Genomic DNA, 21,285 nt, shown 5'->3' with positions numbered 1-21,285 from the left:
TCTCAGCAAAGCTTTTGACAGAATCTCCCATGCTGCCCTGGAGAACAAAATGGAGTGAGGTGAGCCAGGCGACAGTTCAGATAGATGAAGAACCGGTTAAGTGATTATTTACAAAGAGTAGTCATGAATAAGTCAATGTTAGCTTGGAGGTCTCCAGTGTGGTGCCTCGAGGATCTGTCTTTCACTGTCAGTTATTCAACCCTTCTAGCAGTGAGCTAAATGAAGGCATCAGAGGTAGTAGACTTATCATTTTTGTAGCTTACACCCAGCTGGGAGGAATTGCTAACACATTGGATGACAAGATCCCAAATAAACACCCTTTGGTTAGCTAGAAAAAGAGTGGAACCCAGTAAGATGGAATTTAATAGGGTCAGACATAACATTCTACATTTGGGTTCCAAAAAACAACCGCATAAGTACAAGATTGGGTGCAGGGAGTTATGTGGTAGGTTCAGTGCAAGGGAAAACTTCATATTAATTAGAAATATCTGGAAACGGAGCGGGGCTGCCTCAGGAAGTAATGGGATCTTCCTCCTTCAAACAAACATTGGGTGATAACTTGTAGAAGATATCAAAAATGGAATCTTTTGGGGCTGCAGATGGGATGGAATGATCTCTGAGGTCTTTTCCATTTTGGATATTCTGTGTGTCTGGGCAGATATTTCTTCCAGCTCTGATGTTCTGTGTTCTTTGTTCTAAAGTCCCTTTCAATGCTGGCACTCTAATTGCCAAGGTTGGTTCCAGCTCTAACATTCTAGGTTCTATGTTCCAAGGGCCCTTCCTGACTTTCTCTGCTTCTATGAAGGAAGGTCACTAAAGTGCAAGGTCAGTCAGTTGATAAATATTTATTAAGTACTTACTATTGTGCTCAGAATTGGGGGATATAAAAAGGCTGCTGAGGATCCCTGCCCTCAAAGAGCTCACAGTCTCCAGAGACAGGTTTTGGTTCAGTTAGACTCTCAGCTTGAATTACCAGGCTCATTTTGATAGGTTAATTGGGAAGAGGAATTGGGAAACCACCTTAATACCCTTCTCAAGCCTGGAATATGAGATGGAGGGCAGATTCCACGTTGGCCAGTGCTCAACAGGTTATTTCCTGTCCTCAGTTCCTAGGCAGACCTGTTACTTAGGTAATGGCACAGAATATCGGGGCATTGCCAAGAGGACCATCTCGGGCCAGAGCTGTTTGCCCTGGAATTCAGACTTGCTGTATCAGGAGCTCCATGTGGACAGTGTAGAGAAGGCCGTACACCTGGGTCTGGGCCCTCACTCCTACTGCAGGTGAGTATTCACCTAAGCCTGTTCTCATATGCCAAAACTCTTCAAGGTCTTTCCTGCTCTCATCACAGGAGCGAGCAGACCCTCTGCAAATAGAAAAGCCAATGACATTTGGGGAGGGAGAACCTATATCATGGGTCATGCAGACACCTTCTGCTGGTATAATCTCTCATTTCAATTTTCTCACCTGTAAACTAAAGATAATCATATTTGTACTACCAACTCCTTGGTGATATCCAAGTGTGAGCTGTTATGTGTGTGATAGCATGGGGTCTTTTTTTTTGCAGGGGGGAAGGCAGAGCAATTGGGGTTAAGTGACCTGCCCAAGGTCACACAGCTAGTAAGTGTGTCAAGCGTCTGAGGCCAGATTTGAACTCTGGTCCTCTTGACTTCAGGGCTGGTGCTCTACTCACAGCACCACCTAGGTGCCCCAGGTAGCATGGGGTCTTGGAAAGAGTATAAGACTAGAATCAGGAGACCAGGGTTCATATTCTGGTTCTGACTCTTTTAGTCATATGACCCTGGACAATTCAAATGGTGAACAAGGTGACAGGGGAGTAGATTGACACACCCCATCTAGGAACAATGGCAGATTTCATTAGTCCAGAACCAGAAAGGGTCTGGAAAATATTTTTGTCTATCAGCTAGGGGAGCTGGCAAGGCAATGGAGGAGATGTTGAGAGAATATGAAGTGAAGTCCTTAAAGAAAATGTAACACCTTGTTATTAGCTCATTTTAAGTCTAAGGGTAAGATAATGGTTTCTAAGGTTTACTAGTACCCCCCTCTCCCCTTGTGGCTTGTAGGATATTTATTTTAGTTGAAAAGATATGAGTACAATCACAATCATTTCAAGCTCTCCAGCTACCAAGCCCTGCTAACATTTAGAAAGAAGTTTAGCTCTCTGTCTTAATTTACATTTATATTTGTTTTTAGTTACCCCCTGCCTCCTTGTAGTTGAGAGAAGATTCAGGTTGCTGCAAACATTTGGGTTATGAATTCGGGTATACATAATTATTAAGTATAATTATTTGAGTAAAAGATTATCTTACAGGGTCTGTGGATAATTAGGCATTAACCTGAATCTTCTGCTCCTCCTACTTCCCTTTCCTCAGCCTATAAGATTGAGGACCTTCCTTGGTCTCACTTTGGTTTACCATAGCCCAGTCTTCCGCTTTCTTTCTCTTATCCCTGGTTGCCCGTGGGCTGCTGAGTCTTTATGGATTCTTTCCAGATTGACCCCACTCTTTCATTCCTCTTTCCAGTCCCTTGGAATCCCTCTTTAGTTCCTAGATAGTACAGAACTACAAGTTCTGAACTCTACATTTTATATGTTCCCCAGGATGTGACCAAGTCTCTCACACAATATCTTCTATTGATTTAGAAGATGTGCAAGACCCATTCACACGTTATGATTGATTTTACACGTACCTACCCACCCCTCCCCCACACACACCCCCCACACCCACGATTGATTGATTCAGTCAAGAAGAGCGCTTACCAAGGGGGCAGCTATGTGGCACAGTGGATAGAGTTCTGGCCCTGGAGTCAGGAGGACCTGAATTTGAATCCAACATAGCTGTGTGACCCGGGGCAAGTCACTTAAACCCAATTGTTAAACTTTACCGGCCCTACTGGTTCCCTGGACCTCTGAAAGCTCCAGGTTCTTTGTCATTCGTGGTGGTCTGGGCAGAACATCTGTTGCAGAGGTCAACTGGAAAATCCAAACCAACATCATATTGTGGTAATCTTTTTCTTTTTTTAAAAAATCTTTTTGGAGGGGGGAAGGCAGGGCAATTGGGGGTTAAGTGACTTGCCTAGGGTCACACAGCTAGTAAGTGTGTTAAGTGTCTGAGTTTGGATTTGAACTCAGGTCCTCCTGACTCTAGGGCCAGTGCTCTACTCACTGCACCACCTAGCTGCCCCCTGTGGTAATCTTTCTAAGAGTCAGTGAGACCACTCCACAGACCAAGCAAGGTTAGGCTGCCTGTCAAGAAGCACACTGCTATTCTCATCCTGGCTCTGATCTCAACTCATGGTATGATCTTGAACAAATGACTTCTTCCTCCTGGAACTCAGTTTTCTTGTCTGTAAAATGGAAGTGTTAGACTAAATGCTCTCTAAGGTCCCTGCCACTCTGACATCCTAGATTCTAAGGTCCTTTCCATTTCCAGAACTCTTTTTCTTTCGGTCCTAGGGTCTTTCTGACTTCTGGGCATTTGAATTTTTTTGTGTTCTAACATTGTCTTCTAAGGCTCTTGACCCTGTTGTGTATCCTGCACCTCTGGGGCAGTCCAGTGAAGCCTATGGAACCATTCTCAGTATGTTTTTAAATACATAAAATAAAAATATTAGGTATACAAAGGAAGCCAATTATATTGAAATATAGTTATCAGAATATTAAAAAAAAACTACCAAGTTTTCTAGGCTATAATATTCTATGATTCATCATTTGAATAGAAAATGTAGGGGTTAAAAAACTGCAAAACTGGCCTTTTCAGGGCCCCTCGTTCTCATGGCTAATTCTCCTTGATGTTACAGGGGGAGTTTAACTCTAACCCTTAGGTCCTCTGATCCTATTCTTTAGGGATGGGAGGGCTAAGGGGATGAAGAGCCTGGGTTTCCACAGCCTCACTGAATTATTTCTGTTGTGTCAGAAATCCCGACAGCGATGAGAAGCCGTGGTGTTACATCATGAAGGACAACACTCTGTCCTGGGAATACTGCAACATCTCAGCCTGCGGTAGGTAGGCTTTGAGCCAGGTGATGGGGAGAACTACGGTTGTTTTAGCTCATGGGCATGAAACACACTGTCATCCAACCCCACAAAGAAAAAATAAAACCAAACAGTTTTGCAATAAGGTGCATTCTCAGAAGCTGATGTAGGATATTTTGGATCCCACTGCTGGTGTTCTCACTGAGGACGGTGCTAGGAAATAGGAATAACACCCTTTAGTATGCTTACCCTGCTTTATAGCTAGAGGTATGATAGTAAATGTTTAACAATAGGCTCTCCAAAAAGGCAGGACATACTTTTAATTTTAATCTGCATTGTGAACATTTTCTCCAAAACATTCTCAAGTCCAGACAGTTAAAAAAATAATAAATTAAACCCTGATTTGTTGTCCTTGTGGATTTTTGAGGTGTGAATGCTCATGGTGAAAATTTAACAATTGGCTCTAACACATCCCTATTTGTGACTCACATGTAACTTTGTCTTTCTTTTTTTTTCATTTGGCCCTGTGAAGGTGGCAGGAGTGGGGGTGGGGAGGGGGGGTGGGTTATGCATGGAGGGGCAAAAGCAATAGAAAGAACCTTAAACTCAAACTCAAAAGACCTGGGTTCAAGTCCAGCTCTGCTACCTAATAAAATGTTTGAGCATGGATAAATTATTTGCTCTCTTTGGGCCTCAGTTTCCTCATTCTGGATCATAGAACCACAAAGATGGGAGGAGCCTAAAAGGCCATCCAGCCCAGCCCACATCCAAAGTAGGAGTCCCACCTACAGAATCCATGACAAATGGCAATGGATGTTTGAAGTTTTCTGAGGACAAGGAACTCACTAATTGTTAGGAAGGTTTTCCTTGTGTTTAAGTAAAATCTGCCTCTTTGTAACGCCTTGTCTGGTCCTTCAAAGCCAAGTAAAACAGGTCTAAAGACTCTTCTCTGGGACAGTTGTTCAGTTGTTTCAATCATGTCTGACTCTCCATGACCCCCATTTATACTGGAGTGGTTTGCCACTTCCTTCTCCAGCCCATTTTACAGATGAGGAAACTGAGGCAAACAGCGTGAAGTGACTTGCCCAGAGCCACCCAGCTAGGATATGTCTGAGGATGGATTTGAACTTAGGAAGATGATTCTTCCTGACTCGAAGCCTGGCATTCTGTGCACTATGGCTCCACCTAGCAACCTCTTCTCTGTGACAGCCCATTAGATCTTTATGACAATTGTCTTACACAGAGGCTCCCAAACTTATTTGGTCTAATACCTCCTTTAAAAAAAATATTACTGCCCCCCTGGAAATCTACTTTCTTTAACCCTTTAACTTTTAAAAAATTTGCATCATTTAAAAAAATATAAAAATATTTTTAAAATGTCACATATTATATTTAATAATTTATTGTAAATTTGTGGGTTTTTTTCCCACATTGAAATTTCGATGATGCAATGTTATGTAATGGTATAGTTATGGTAAACAAGTCATTGCATACACATATTCCTGCCAATGCATGCTGGACTTCCCAACAATACTGGATGGACATGACCTGCCAACACTTGCTTGTTGAGAGCTGTCAGTGGACTTGACCACTGATCAGTTATAACTTTCATTTTGTGTGTTTATTTGGGAAATGATGTAATCACTACGACTTTAATTGTTATACAGCAGGTGAAAGGTGCTTTTTCAAAAACTGCTTCTCTTCTTGCCTTATGCTTGCTTCCACTGCTCCCTTATTTTTGTTGCACCCGAGGCACTCCCCCTTGATTGTTCCAGCCCCTTCCCCCCGGGGGTGGTACCGCTCACTTTGGGAATCTATGCGCCCCTCACCACTACCCCATCCCCAAAGTCTTCTATTCTTCAGGCTAACCACAACAGCAAGGAATAATACCTAGCATTTATATAGTATTTTAAAGTCTGCAAAGCTTTTTAAGTTTGAGAGGCAGCTGGGTGGCACAGTAGATAGAACAGTGGGCCTAAAGTTAGGAAGACCCAAGTTCAAATCCAGCAAGAGTCACCTTCTAGTATGATCCTGGGCAAGTCACTCAACATCTGTTTCCCTCAGTTTCCTCAAGTTTAGAATGGGGATGCTCTTAGCACCTACCTGGCAGGGTTGTTGTGAGCTTCAAACAAGACAATATTTGTAAAATGCTTAGCACAGTACGTGGCATTATTAATAAATACTTTTCCCTTCCCTCTTTACATAATATCTCATTTGATCTTCACAACAACTCTGTGAGGTAGGTTTTATTATGATCTCCATTTTACAGGTCAGGAAACTGAGGCAAACAGAAGTTCAGTGACTTTTTCAAGGCCATATAACCAAGTATCTGAATCAGAGTTTGAACTTAGATCTTTATGACACTAAGTTGATCCCAATGAACCACCCTAGTCCCTTCAATCCATCCTAGAGTTTTCAGTCCATTGACCGTCCTAATTCCTATCCTCTGGATGCACCCGGTTTGTCTATGTCCTCCATAAAATGTGACATCCAAATGTGTGACTCGGTACTCCCGGTGTGGTCTGACCAGGGTATACGATATCACCTCCTTTATTCTGATCTCTGGCTCTTATTCATGCAAATGAATGGACATTAAGTTAGCTGTTACAATATCACAGTGTCGCCTCACATGGCCTTTGCAGTCACTAAAACTGCTGTGTCTTTTTCATACGGAATCAGAGGACTTCGATCCGGAAAGGGACCTCAGCGATCATTTAGTCCCACCCTCTTATTTTTGCAGACAAATAAACTGAAACGTAGAAGGAGGGAGGTACTGGTCCAAATTTGCACGCATAGCAATTCCCAGAGCAGGAATTTGCAGTCAGATCTAACTTCAATCCCGGAACTCTTTCCACTAACGCATCTCTTTAAAGCAAGCATGCGGGACTTTCCGTGAACGCTTATTAAACCCCATCTTGTACAGATGGTCCCCTGGGTCCTTTCTCTTTTTAACATTCTATTAAGCTCTGCCTTTTCTCCTGCCCCAGCTGACGGTCGGAGGAGTGTGGTTCCAACCAACGTGGAACTTTTCATGGTTCCCGAGACTTCTCTGCCCAACAGACGGGCTTGTGGGAGGAGGCACAAGAAGAGGACCTTCCTGAGGCCTCGAATTATTGGAGGCTCGTCCTCCTTGCCAGGATCCCACCCGTGGATGGCGGCCTTGTACATTGGGGAGAGCTTTTGTGCTGGCAGCCTCATCCACTCCTGCTGGGTAGTAACAGCTGCCCATTGTTTCTCCAACAGGTAAGCATGACCTTTTACCCCATCGCCTAGGGAAAGGTCAGCTCTTGGGCAAAATGGCGAAGAATGTAAAGATTGGCTCAGTTCAGGTGAAACTTAATGGATGCCCAATGTATCCTTCTCCCCTTTTTTTCTCATGATCTCTCACCTTCCTTCCCCTTATCAAACTCCATTGTCTGGAAAGGCTTTGAACTCCCCCAACTTTCACCGCCTGAGTTCTCCTGGGGGTGGGAATAGCTCTATCCCTTTGAGCAAGGATCCTCCAGTAGCTGATGGAGATGTGGGGAGAAGGGAGATTTGTGGGGCAGGGAGAACTTTCTCAGGATGAGATCGCCTGAATTTCTAGCAGGATGCTTATTCTGCACCATGTAAGGACAGCCATATCTTGGGGTAGACCTGAGAAAGAGAAAGCTGAGTGAGGGGAGAATTCACATGACTGTAGAAAAAGATTGGATCTGCAGTCAGAGGACTGAAGCTGGAATCCCAGGTCTGCTAGACTCAGGCACTTAATAGTTGTGTGAACCTGGACAAGTAACTTAAACTTCTGTCTGCCTTGGTTTCCTGAACTGTAAAATGGGGAATCATAGTAGATTCCTATCAAATGAAAGAATAGTTGTTACCTGTTTAGCACAGTGCCTGGCACAAAGTAGGTACTTAATAAATATTTGTTCACTCCCTCCCTCTACTACCTGTTTGAATTTAAGGAAGTGCCCTAGCCTCTTTGAACAAGGGGAAAAGGGGAGTGGTAGCCAGAGGGAGGTGCTTTTGTCTAGAACTTTATAAGGGTGGTGAATGAGGAGGACTGGCTGCCCATTCCAGTCACAGGAAGGCAAGAAGATTCTAGTCCCTAGGGCTCAGTTTTCCTTCCTGTTAACAGGAATAATACCTGAATTGCTGAATTCTCTGGATTCTGTAAGGACCATACAAGATAGTAACTTTGGAAAATACGTTAAAAAAAATAAAGTGTTACATAGAGGCAAAGTATGATTGATTATCAGGGCAGCTAGGTGGCACCATAGTGCACGGAATGCTGGACCTGGAATCAGGAAGACTCATCTTGAGTTCAAATCTGGCTTCAGACACTTATGTAACTATGGACAAGTTACTTAACCTTGTTTGTCTCAGTTCCTTCATCTGTAAAATGAGTTGGAGAAGGAAATCTTTGCCAAGAAAATCCCGAATGACATCCTGAAGAATTGGACATGACTGAACAACAAACAACATGATGATTGAACAATTCAGTGAGCATCCATGATGGAGATGATGGTACCACGTTCTAGGAAGGACATATACAAACTGGAGTGAGTCTAGAGGAGGTCAGCCTGGAAGATGAATGGTCTCTAGATGGAGAATCAGTGTGATATGGTGGAAACAATGCTGGATTCAGAGTTGGAGGCTCTAGGTTCAAACCCTACATCTGCTGCTTACCATCTTTGTTACTTTGGGCAAGTCATTTAACCTCTTGGCCTCAGTTTCTCATCTATAAAATAAGGTGCTTGGACCAGATATCCTGTAAGTTTTCTTCCAGCTCTAAATCTCTGATTCTATGTCATATGAGGATTGGTTTAGTCTGTCTATCAACCATCTGGCTCCATGTCCAATGTCAACCTATACTTGGCATTTGGAGACTAAATGTTCTTGGAGATTCCTTCCAGAGCAAAGATTCTGTGATTTGATGATGTTCACGCAAAGGCCTTAGGGTGCATTGGATCATGATATACTTCAGTTCTGGGAGATCTCCCAATGTGGTCACTAACTGCCTTCAAAACAAGGTGGTTGGATTTGATGGTCTAAAAGATTCCTTATAGCTTTGATATTCGTATGGATATCAGTGTGGTGAAAGGAACCCTAGAAAGTATAATCCTTAGGAACTGGGGCAAGGGTGAGGGTGGTGGGGGTCTCCTGGTATTCATGTTTCTAGAGGCACAGTAAAGGGAAGGGAGCCATGACCTACAGTACATCCCCCACAAGGACTCGGGAGAAATTGTAGTTCTTGGGCATGGCCACATGGTGGCAAAGTCACACTGCCCACAGTCAGCCTACAAAATGATACTGGGCACTGGAGCTGGGCATCTGTCAGAAATCTGGGGAGAGGGGTGTGCTAGAACCAGCTCCTACAGGTTCCAAAGAACTGATTGTTAAATTTCCGAAGCGAGCATTCACACCTTGGAAATCGGCAAATTCTAAAAATCAGGGCTCGAGTTATTGTTTTGTTGATAGATTATGGGCTTAAGAAAGTGATGGAGGAAAAGTTACTAATGAAAATTAAAAATATGTATACGTGTTTTTTGGAAAACTGATTGTTAAACCAATTTACCAGCACATCACTGATTGATTCCATGAACCAGGTGATTGCATTGATCATGATGTGGGAGTGGTCTTCCCTCCACTGAACTAATAGTGCTCTTTTGGGGTGTTGGGAGACCAGGGTTCTATCCAGTGTGGTCGCTAATTATCTGTCTTCAAAACAAGGTGGTTAGATTTGATGGTCTAAAAGATCCACTATAGCACTGATATCTGGTACTTCCCACTGTCTCATAATCTCCTGGAGGTTTGTTCATTTGCTGTGGGGCCTTGTAGGTGTGTCCCTTTACCGCTCTGAAACTCAGTTTCCTTATATGAAAAGTGGGAATAATTATATTTGCATCACCTGTCTCATATGGTTCACATGAAAAAGTTCTTTTGACGCATCAAAGTATTGTTGAAATGGGAGCAATCTAATGCTATTTTTTTTTCCTGTGGGTGGAGGATTCGAAGCTTCTTCTAGCTCTGATAGTCCACATTCTATATTCTAATGTCCCTTTCATCTCTGGTATTCTATATCCCAAGACCCTTTTTAGCTCTGATATTTTGTGCTCTCATTTTTAAAAGAAAATTGATTTTTATTTATGTCTTTTGTTTTTACATTGTGTAGATTTCTTCCTATATCTCTCTTCCCTGCCCTTCTCAAAGAGCCATCCCCTATAACAAAAATTTTAAAAGAAGTAAAGAAAAAGAGGAAGAAGAGGAAAAAATCCCACAAAACCAATCAACATATATATTTTTGAGAGTAACATATTGAGTTTGTTATATACTTCAAAGAAAGAAAGCTATATATAAGAGATTCATAGTTTCACAATGTCATCTCTTAAATGAGATAATAATTGTAAAGCATTTTGTGCCTGGCACATTGTAAGCAGTGTATAAATGTTATCTGCTATTATTATCCTATTTTCTGTTCTATTTTGTGTATGAGAATATTTTTATTTTTTAGGGTTCGTTAAAATTCAGAAAAAAATCCATTTTTTTTGTCTAGCTCTAATTGCTAGAAACCTCTTTGTTAGCAATCAAATGAAGCTGAATGCTATGTGATTATAATGCCCAATTCTTTGGAAAAGAAATGAAGAAATAAACTTCCTCCTTTTAGTTGAAGAGGTGGGGGACTGTGGGTATGGAATGGTGCATTTCATTTTAAATAGGGTAGATATGCCTGTTAGTTTTGCTTAACTTTTTTTTCCTTTGCTACAAAAGAAGGGAGAGGGAAGGAAGGAAAACACCAACTTAAGTTTGATATTAAAAAAAAACTTTAAAAGCATCAATAAAATTTTAAATAGAAAGTAATGTTCTCTCTATTAAGCAAAATTGCCTCCCAATAACTTAAAGACCACAGATTCTCCACCCCTGTTCTAGCTCCACACAGGACCCACCTCTGGAACCAGAGTGTTTTGGATTGAAAGGTTGAACTAGGGATGGAGTTATTTGTCATAACTCCAGTCTAGGGCAGGGGAGGCATTTTCTCTGCACTCACAGATAATAGTCTTCATTCCCACCTCTTGTTGCCTGCCCACTTTTCAAGATTCCTGGAACATTTGTGCCAAAGAGGAGTATCTCTTCTTGCATTTTCAATGGTTGAGAAAGAAAATCCTGACTGTTGATGGCTTTACCGTGCTTTATCTTTGGTCCAGTCCCCCCACCCCAGGGTCTTAGTTGAATATATTTTGATGTTTTATACAATGTTCCCAACCTGTGGATCCCTAACCCTACCCTTGCAAAGGACTAGAAGGAGGTGACTTCTATTTCTCCTTTAGGGTCAAGCTTTTTGTTCATAATTTTGCAGCCTTCAGCTTTTTGTACTCATTGTGCCTCATTATGTCTATTGTTTTCCTGGTTCTGTTTACTTTCTGCGTTCTAAATTCTAAGGTCCTTTTCAGCTCTGACATTCTATGCTCTATGGGCCCATCCAGGTCTGACTCCATATGTGGGTTCTAAGGTTCTGTCCAGCTCTGACATTCAGTGGTCTGAGTTCCAAGTATCTGTGAATCTGTGAATTTGTATTTGAAGGTTTTACCAAGCCCTTCGTGGGCAGGGCCCTGGGCTCTGGAGAATGCAGCTTTACCCTCATCCTATCTTCCCAGTGGGGCTAAGCGTGGATGAGAATTTATACATTTTGATCCCCATAGTAACCGCCCGCGAATGATTAAAATAAAAGCTGACTCCCAAGGGTCAAGAACTAGGCACACAACTCTTTGTGATATGTAGATGTAGCATGGTAGAACCACTGGCTTTGTCAGCAGGAGACCTGAGTTCAAATTCTATCTCAGCCTCTTACTTTTTTTTTCCTCTGGAAAAAATTTGTTAACACCTGCCCTGCCTCCCTCTCACATCTAAAATTAAATTATTGGTATGAAAAAAGGTTTGCAACTATAAATAAGTGCCAGCTATTCATTATTGTTATTCCGCGTTTTCCAGCCCACCCAAGTCAAGTGTCACAGTCGTCCTGGGCCAGCATTTCTTCAACACATCCACAGATGTGACACAATCATTTGAAATTGAGAAGTACATCCTGTATCCGTTGTATTCTGTCTTCAACCCCAGCAATCATGACCTTGGTGAGTGTGTTGAGTCTTCTTCTGCACCAGATGTCAGGTTTGGCCTTGGGTGTCCACGGACCAGGGCTGATCAAGGAGGGCTGAGGCAGGGAGTTTGGTGAGAAAGGAGGCTGGCGTGTACATCCAGTCATGGGAGTCAGAGGTCAAGGTGGGAGAACTCAGTTAAAGCGGGAAGAAACAGGCAGGTGCCAGAGCCTTCTACAGTAGGGCGTCACAGACAGTGAACCTCAGTTTAGGAATCAGGAAAGATCGGGAGATCAGGAACTTTGGGAAAGAGGCAGTAGAATCTAGATCAGGACACTGGACAACAGACAGGTTGACCGCAGTAGCTATATAAATCCCATCAAACTTGAAAGATTAGTGATGTCATCAGTATGGATGCTTCCTCCGCTTTTGTGGATGGTTTTTGGGAGCTGCTGTGACCAAAAACAATTCCCTTATGTGATAGCCAGTTTTTTACTTATGAAATTCTCTAGCATCTTTGGTTTAGGGGAAAGAACACTGGATTTGGAATCAGATGATGTGAGTTTGAATACCAATTCAGGCAATAATAGCTGCCCCCATTTAGCAGATGAGAAAATTAAGGCTTAGAGTGATTAGGCGATGTGGTGTTTTGGCAGCAGAACTAGGATTCAAACCATGATCTTCTGACTCCACAAGTCCAGAGCAGGAATTATTTTTTTCCCTGTTTTGTGATTTCATCAGTGTGGGGAACTCCCTGGCATGGAAAATTCCTCTGTGGATACAGGTTAACAACTCATTGTCATGGGATCAGAAATAGAAGCAACCTTGGAGGTCGCCTAGTCCAATGCCTTCATTTTACAGCGGAGAAGATTAAAGAGTTTGCTCAAGATCACCATTTCACAGATGTGAAAACTAACCTTCTGTACCACATCCACACTGCCTTCTTTGTTACAGAGCCAAGGGCCTCTTGGGGGGGGGGGGTCCTTATATACTTCCTGCTCAAGTCCATAATTAGGCAAGACTGCGCTGTGTATAGATCACTGGACCTGGATTCAGGAAGACTCAAGTCCAAATCTGGCTTCAGATATTTACTAGCTGTGTGACCCTGGGCAAGTCACTTAACCTCTGTCTGCCTCCATTTCCCCATCTACCTTGTAGAGTTGTTGTGAGGATCAAATGAGATAACATTTGCAAAAAGAGCTTAGCACAGTGCTTAGGCATGTTCGTTAGTGTTTAGTTGTTTTCAGTCATGCATGTCTCTTTCTGACCCCTTTTTGGGGTTTTCTCAATAGATGTGGTCTGCCATTTCCTTTTCCAGTTCATTTTACAGATGGGGAAACTGAGGTAAATAGGGTTAAGTGACTTGCCCAGGGTCACACAGCTAATAAGTGTCTGAGGCTGGATTTGAACTCAGGTCTTCCTGACCCCAGGCTTGGCACTCCATCCACTGCGCCACCTAGCTGCCAAGGACGTAGTAAGTAAGTGCTATATGTTAGCTGTTGTTATCATGTATCACAAAGAGCATCAGAGAAGGAACCAGAAACCCCTGCCCCCGGGGCTTGGCTCTGGCACTTCTTAGTTGTGTGTGACCTCTAAACCCCAGCTGTACTTTATTTTTTTAATTTAATTTAATTTAATTTAATTTTATTTCATTTATTTATTTACTTATCTATCTATTTATTTATTTATTTGTATTTTAATTAATTAATTAATTGATTGATTTATTATTAAACTTTCCATGTGAGTGAATTGTAGTCTCTCCAATAAGAGGTAAACACGGATTCGGTCGAGAGCTGTTGAGGCCCATTTGGCTCCTAGAGCAGGACTGAGCACAAACCTGGGGCTCCATAAACATCTTTGATGTTGGGTGAAGGAATTTAATTCAACAGACTTCCCCAGGAGTTCCTGTGTCCCCATCCCGTGGCACGTCTAGTCTACTTGGGGAGATCGGACTTGCCTCTGGAAAGTAATACTGAATGATATGAGTAATGTGAACCAGAAAAAGCTTTTATTAAGCATTGACAATGTGCCAAGCATTGTGCTAAGCATTAATGATGCAAATAGAAAAAAACGAAACAGTTCATGCTCTCCAGGGACCCATACTATAATCAGGGGAGCCTGAGCATAGAAGAAGTTTAAGCTCTTGGGGGGATGGAAAGGTCTGGAGGTCCTCAAAAGCAATGACTGGGCATATGGCAAGGCTCAAAGGGCCTGAGGTTAAGTCACTAGATCAGAATATGTGGCGGCATTCTGGTTATGGTAAGTAACAGATGAGTGGTATAACCTACTGAGTTCTGAAGAAGAGAAATGAACTTAGGATGGCTTTGACTCTACCGTGGATAATTCCTCCCCCCTCTCTTCTGGGGCTCTGATGTGGAGGTAAGACCTTTCACTTTGGAGTCAGAAGACGTAGAAATGAGTTCTAGCTCTGCTATTCACTAGCTGTGTAAAGTTGGTCATGATGCTTAAACTCTACAGGCCTTAGTTTCCTCATTTGTAAAATGGAGGGTTGAATTTAGATGGCTTCTAAAATGCCATTCAGATCTCTAAAGCTTATTATCCTATACCGTTATTTTTCCTTCAGGAGGGCCATGGAGTCCCAGGAATTGTTTCTGGACCCTTTAACCCCGATGGCCAGTCCTGACGGACAGAAATACTCTTGTCTCTGTGATGGTCAGTCTGATTCCCTTCTCTAATTTCCTGCAGCTCTGATTAGGCTGAAGAAGAAGGGCGACCGCTGTGCTACAAAGTCCCAGTTTGTCCAGCCCATCTGCCTCCCGGAGAATGGCATCACCTTTCCTGATAATCACAAATGCCAGATTGCAGGATGGGGACACATGTATGAGAGTGAGTCTCCTAATGACTGTGGGTGCTGGGGGCCCCTAGCTCATCTCTCTGTTGGCCCAGACCCGCCAAACCAGGGGATGTTTTCCTCTGAGCTGTGGGTCTTTCTGTTGGATTGTCCTCAACATCACAACCAGGGCTCTAGGCAGGGACTGCATACTGAAGAAGCCTCAAAAGTAGCTATGGGATACTGCTTACAACTGGAGGAGGAAATGGCAAACCATTCTTGTACCTTGGCCAAGAAGACCCCAAATGGGGTCATGAAAAGTCAGAGTGACTGACCAACAGCAACAACAACTACTTATAATCTTAAGGGGAGGAGACCATGCCTCTTCCGTATCACTGGCTGGCAGAGCTGTCGATCAGCATCGTGACCATCAGTTATAGGTTCTCACTGATAGCTGTGGCATGGCTGGCAGGCCTAAGGTTGATTGGCGGTTATACCAGGCAGTGACAGAGAATGAAGGGATGTTAGAGGCCACTCCATCTGAGTCCCGCCCTGCCCACTGATTAAACGTAAATTAATAGTCCAAGGCAGCAATCTGAGAGTATCAGGCATGTTCATGGGCTATGGAGATATCCTCAGCAGGCTTAAGCATGTCCCTCTCTGACTTGTATGTAAGCAGCGATGCTTCCAGCTAGGGCCTGGGCGTCATTCCCCTCATGGAGCAGTGCTCTCCTGCATTATCCAGGCTTGTCGCAATCCTGACTCCAACTGAAAGTTTTTCCCTTGGTTTCTCCTTTAAAGATGTTACAGGTTACTCGAGCTACTTACGAGAAGCATTGCTTCCTCTCATTCCTGACCACAAATGTAGCAGCCCAGAGGTCTATGGTGCGGACATCACTTCCAATATGTTCTGTGCTGGTTACTTCGACTGTAAATCAGATGCCTGTCAGGTAAGGCTGGGGGAGGGTAATCCTCATTTTGTTTTGTTTCAGCCAAAGGAATGACAGTGTGGTGTAGTGGAAAGAGGACTGGATTGGTAGCAGGGGACTTAAAAATGAATCCTGACTCTTCAACTCACTAGCTGTGAGACCTTGGTCAAGTCACTTACCCTATCTAGGCCCAGTGTTGTTCGGTTGTTTTACAGTCACGTCTGACTCCTCGTGATCCCATTTGGGATTTTCTTGTCAAAGATACTGACGTGGTTTGCCATTTCCTTCTCTAGCTCATATTACAAATGAGGAAACTGAGGCAGACAGGATTAAGTGACTTGCCCAGGGTCACCCAGATAGTAAGTATCTGAGGTCATATTTGAAATCGGGTCTTCCTGACTCCAGGCCTAGCACTCTAACCACTTAGCCACCCAGCTGTCCCAGGCCTTAGTGGAAAGTTACGGTAGGGGGTGGGGAGAACTGGAATGGATGATTTCAGATTTAAATCCTGTGATTTAAATCTGATCATATTCTATGATATTTCTAGTCCCCGTGGTCCTAAAGGCATCACAGCTCTGTCCACCTGCCATTGTGATAGCCCCTAGAACAGGTATTGCCCTACCCACTGCTCTAAACCATACCGTTCTCAAGCGCCTTCTTTTCTATTATATGGGGAGGAAGCATAGCATCATGGGAGAATTCCTGGCTTTAGAGTCACCGAACCTGAGTTCTTTCAGAGTCTCTCTCTCTTACATATTACCTGTGTGACCTTGGGTAAATGTCTTAATCTTTCTGCCCCTCAGACTGTTTCCTCATCTGAAAAAGGAGGGCAATTGACTTAGGCACTCCGGAGGGCACCTTCCAGGTCTCCATTCTCTGATTCTGTGTCTGCTACTCCACACCCTTCCCCCACTGAACAGCTCCCCTCTTGCTTACTCATTCGAACCTGCATATATCACCATTCCCCCTTCCTGCACTCTGACTACTCTCCACCATCCCAGTTTCATCCTAAATGATCTCTGTGCCACGGCTGACCTTGGCTACTTTTTAGAAAAATACCCAAGCCAATGAAGTTTGTCTCTTCTGTGTCTCTCTCTTTCCTTTGAGTGACTCTCTGTCTTGGGGTCTACAGAGATGTTGACCCAGGCTAACCCACCACCTTCCCCCATCAAAACTTCCTGGACCTCTGTCTCTTCCCCACAGTGTTCCCCGGAACACTAGCTAATGTGATCACCTGTTTCAAAGCACCACTAGGAGTCTAAAATAAAATAATGCCCGTGTAGCCCTTAATGAATGTAAAGGGGGAGAATCGTGTGGGAAGAACACCATCCTGGGGGCCAGGAAACCTGGCTTAGGGGACCCATTGTGTTGCTTATTAGCTGTGTGATTTAGGGCTCTCAGTGCCTGTTTCTTCTGTAAAATAAAGGAGTTAAGCTAGATGATCTTTAAACTTCTTTCTAGTTCTAAATCTATAATTCTAAAAGAATAGTGATTATCCATATAAAGGTGGGAGATGGGAATATCTAGTTAAGACAACAGCTAGTAGTCCTGTTTGGATGGAACATGGAGTTTGCAAAGCGGAATATTATGAAATGAGTAGATAGTATGAAAGGCCAGAACCTTGATGCCAGGCTAGGCTATCCCAGAGATAATAGGGAGTTAATAAAGGTTCTTGGTTAGGGGAAGTGATATCATCACACTTTTGCCTTAGGAAAGTTACTTTGGTTACTGTATGTAGGATGGATTGGGAAGAAGAGGAACTAGAAGCAAGGAGACCCATCAGGAGTCTATTACCATAGTCTAGGCAAGAGGTGACGATGGCCTGAATATGGGTGGTAATCAAGTGAGTGGAAAGATAGGACATGAGGGATTTTGGGAAAGATGAATTTATGAGACCTGGCAATGAATGAGATATGGGGGGATGAGAGAGAGAGAGAAGAATCAAGGGTGGCTACAAGATCAAGAGCCTGGGGGCTGGGAGGATGGCGGCGTCCTCGATGGAAATAGTGACATTTGGAGAAGGCATAGGTTTAGAGGGAAGACAATGGGTTCCATTTGGGAAATGTGGAATTTGAGATGCGTATGAGATATTCAGGAAGAGAAATCCGGCAAGCCAACGGTGTTTGTCTAAAGAGGCCTGTACTAATAGATGAGAACTAATGTTAGAACACGGAATATCATGCCTGGAAAAATATAAAACATGGATTGTTGGAGCTGGGAGGAACCTTAGAATACAGAAAGAGCATCAGAGCTGGGAAGGACCTCACAGGCCACTCTAGTCTGAGTCTCAGCTATGGGTCCCACCGGGAGAGACTCGGGGCTGGGATTCAGAATTATCCTTATCTCCCAGACCATTGTTATCCACATACCCCATGGTGCCTCTCTATCCAAAGATTTTTATCCAATATTGAATCTGTTGCCATTAGCCTCCAGGGAGATGTGTTCCAAAGAAAGGAGGTTCAATTCAACTACAGACCATCATAATGCATAATAAAGCAAGGTTTTGAGGCTCTGCTTAAGCCTTCCCAGCTCCATTAAGCAGGAAACTAACCTAATACCCCATCTCGTGACTCCCAGAGCTGCTTGATCGTTCATCACTCTCCCTCCTCCCCCAGGAGCACCTGTTTCAGATTTGACCCATTAAGCTCCAAACAGTGAATGTCGTGTTTACTAAGTGTTCTAGAATTCTGGGCCCTCTCCATCCTTAGAGCCTGCTGGGATCATAGGGCCATTCTGATAGCATGATATCATAGTGCTCTCTTCCTGCCTTCCCCTGGGGATGAAGGCTTGTTAGAAGAGGACACTTCATATCTTAGAATGGCAAGGCCGAATAGGACCTGGCACCTCAGTGATGCAGTGGATAGAACACTGGGCCTGGAATCGGGAAGAACTGAGTTCAAATGCAGCCTCAGACACTTACTCGCTATGTGACCCTGGGGAAGTTAATTAACTTCTGTCTGCTTCAGTTTTTCCATCCACAACATGGGAATCACAATAGTATTTATCTCCTGGGGCAGCTAGGTGGCATTGTAGAGAGGGTTTCTGACCTGGAGTGAGAAAGACTCATCTTCCTGAATTCAAATCTGGCCTCAGACACTTACTAGCTGAGAGACCCTGGGCAAGTCACTTATCCCTGTTTGCCTCAGTTTCTTCATCTATAAAATAAGCTGGAGAAGGAAATGGCAAAACCGCTCCAGCATCTTTGCCAAGAAAACCCCAAATGGGGTCATGAAAAGTCAGACATGACTGAAAAGGGACTGAATAAGAACAACCACCACCCCGGGGTAATATTCACAACACTTAATACGATGCCTGGCACACAAAAGGTGCTTAATAAATGCTTATTTTCCTCAAACTGCCTCATTTTATGGATGAGGAAGTTGAGGCTCAGAAAGGTACAGTGACTTACCCAAGGTGACATCTCGAATTAGTGTGAGAGCAGAGACCAGACACCAGGTCTCCCAACGCTCATTGCAGGACTCGTCATGCTCTGCCCTTCTGCCTCTCTAAGGATTAGTCAATTATTTATTTTGGTTCCAAGTCACCAGGCTAGGTCAATATTTCTGGTCAGAGTTTGGAATAATAGAAGTCAGGGGTTTTATTTGGCTATTAAAGAATAACAGTATTTTCATGGCTTCTTGCTTTGTGAATAGGAAACTTAATTGAAACAGGACTGCCAAGTTTTCACAGACTGTATACTTAGCAGATTAAATATCTCTTATTACAAGTACATGTGAATTGAATGGCAATAACATGGAATCGGTGAGCTCAGAGGGACCTCTCCCCAAAGTAAGAATCCTGTCTGAAACATTCCCGACGAGTCATTAGCCAGCCTCTGCTTGAACACCTCCAGTAATGAGCCACTCACTACCTCAAGAGGCAAGCCATTCTATTTCCGATATGTAGTAAGAGGCAGTATTGTGTAGCAGAAACAAAAATGAATGTGAATTCAGCAAACCTGAATTCACTCACTAGCCATGCCACCATGGGGCCAAAGACTTACCCTCTCTGTCTCTCAATTTCATCACCTACAAAATAAAAAGAACATTATATTATTATTAATATAATTAATGTTCACTTTGTGAATAATAAGGCTCCATGTAAATGTGAGCTGTTTCTACATTACTGTGAGAAAATTTTCTTATGTTGAAGCAAGACCTGCCTCCATGGAAATGAAGAAGGGAAAGAATTGTGTATTGTGAATTGTGAATTGTGAAATTCCATCTTTAGAGCTTCATTTCTTTGGGTTAAATAGACTCATATTTTAAAATGCAATTTTTCTGTAAAAGAAGAAGTCTATGAAATCAGGGTAAATGAGTTTATTAGGCTGATGCATGCATCTTATAATGATGGAGGGAGGAGATTGGGTATGGGTATGTATATGTGTATGTGTATATGTATATATGTATACATACATATATGTGTGTTTGTGTGTATGTATGTTTGTATATATGTTTAAATTTATATAGCACATCTGGGTCCCAATTAGTGCAAATAATGAATCCCCTGAAGTGGTTACATTGTTTGAATTTGCGTTGCTCTTTTTCCAATGGACAAGAAGCAATTACCATGTTTTCATAATTATAACTTTAAATAACAAATTTGAATACATGAGACTATTATTCACGCTAGTGGGGACCTAGCTGTATTTACTTTTATCCTGGCTGGAAATTCAATAAATCTCAGGCAAGAGTGAAATTGTAGCAAGTAGACTCATTAGTGGGAGAATAAGAACTAGAACCCAGAATGCTTAACTGACTGTCCAGAGTTCTGCTCATCTTCCCACCTTCCCCAACCTTCCGTATGAAAAGTCACCATCTCTTGAAGGTGAGACGATTCACTCTTGGTCTCTAACCAACACAGGGTGACTCAGGAGGGCCCCTAGCCTGTGAAAAGAATGGGATTTCTTACCTTTACGGCATCATCAGCTGGGGTGATGGCTGCGGCAGGTTCAACAAGCCGGGCGTTTATACCCGGGTGACCAACTATGTGGATTGGATCAATGACAAGATACGGCCTCCCAGGAGAGTAACCGCGGCCACTGATGCCTGAGGTAAGCCATGAGGAACCTGCCTGGCCCTGCTTCGCCTCTAGACATCACTGGATGTATTCGTCATCACCAGTGTGTGGTCGCATTGAACTATGCCGATCCTTTGTAAGGATACTTTGCCGTGACAACAATAAAGCATTTTTGAAAGTTATAGTTGACCCGGTGTCTGCAAATGTGAACCACAAGAGAGGTTAACATACCTTTTCACTCAATGTCCTACTGTATACACACCCTTAGTGCTCCACTCTAAGAAGTATATAAATATGTATGACAGTCCCTACCCTCAAGAAGATTATTATCTAGCAGAGGGACAGAATACATGTGCACAAATGAAGAGAAAACAAATTGGCATATCATTGGCACATAATGAGCGCTATGAGATCTAAGGAAGGGGAAAACACAGCTGAGAAAGGGATGGAGAAAGGTTTTTATGGAACTATTATTTGAGCTG

At 43.1% G+C, this 21,285-nt stretch overlaps 1 protein-coding gene across 1 annotated transcript in view; it reads left to right on the top strand.

Moving 5' to 3' along the window:
• Positions 1 to 20,985, top strand: part of HGFAC (HGF activator) — a 60,035-nt gene extending 39,050 nt beyond the window's left edge. Inside the window, exons 8-14 of the mRNA XM_036764014.1 lie at positions 1,107 to 1,281; positions 3,934 to 4,019; positions 6,980 to 7,235; positions 11,961 to 12,100; positions 14,771 to 14,911; positions 15,657 to 15,805; positions 20,648 to 20,985. Coding sequence (XP_036619909.1) covers positions 1,107 to 1,281; positions 3,934 to 4,019; positions 6,980 to 7,235; positions 11,961 to 12,100; positions 14,771 to 14,911; positions 15,657 to 15,805; positions 20,648 to 20,836 — 1,136 coding nt within the window. The 3' untranslated portion in view covers positions 20,837 to 20,985. The remainder of the gene's footprint in view (positions 1 to 1,106; positions 1,282 to 3,933; positions 4,020 to 6,979; positions 7,236 to 11,960; positions 12,101 to 14,770; positions 14,912 to 15,656; positions 15,806 to 20,647) is intronic.
• The last annotated feature ends 300 nt before the right edge of the window (positions 20,986 to 21,285 follow it).

This window comes from Trichosurus vulpecula, chromosome 6 (assembly GCF_011100635.1).
Source record: "Trichosurus vulpecula isolate mTriVul1 chromosome 6, mTriVul1.pri, whole genome shotgun sequence".
In the NCBI taxonomy this organism is placed as follows: domain Eukaryota; kingdom Metazoa; phylum Chordata; class Mammalia; order Diprotodontia; family Phalangeridae; genus Trichosurus; species Trichosurus vulpecula.
Note: the sequence above shows the minus strand (reverse complement) of the source record. Positions and strands in the feature narration are given on the sequence as shown.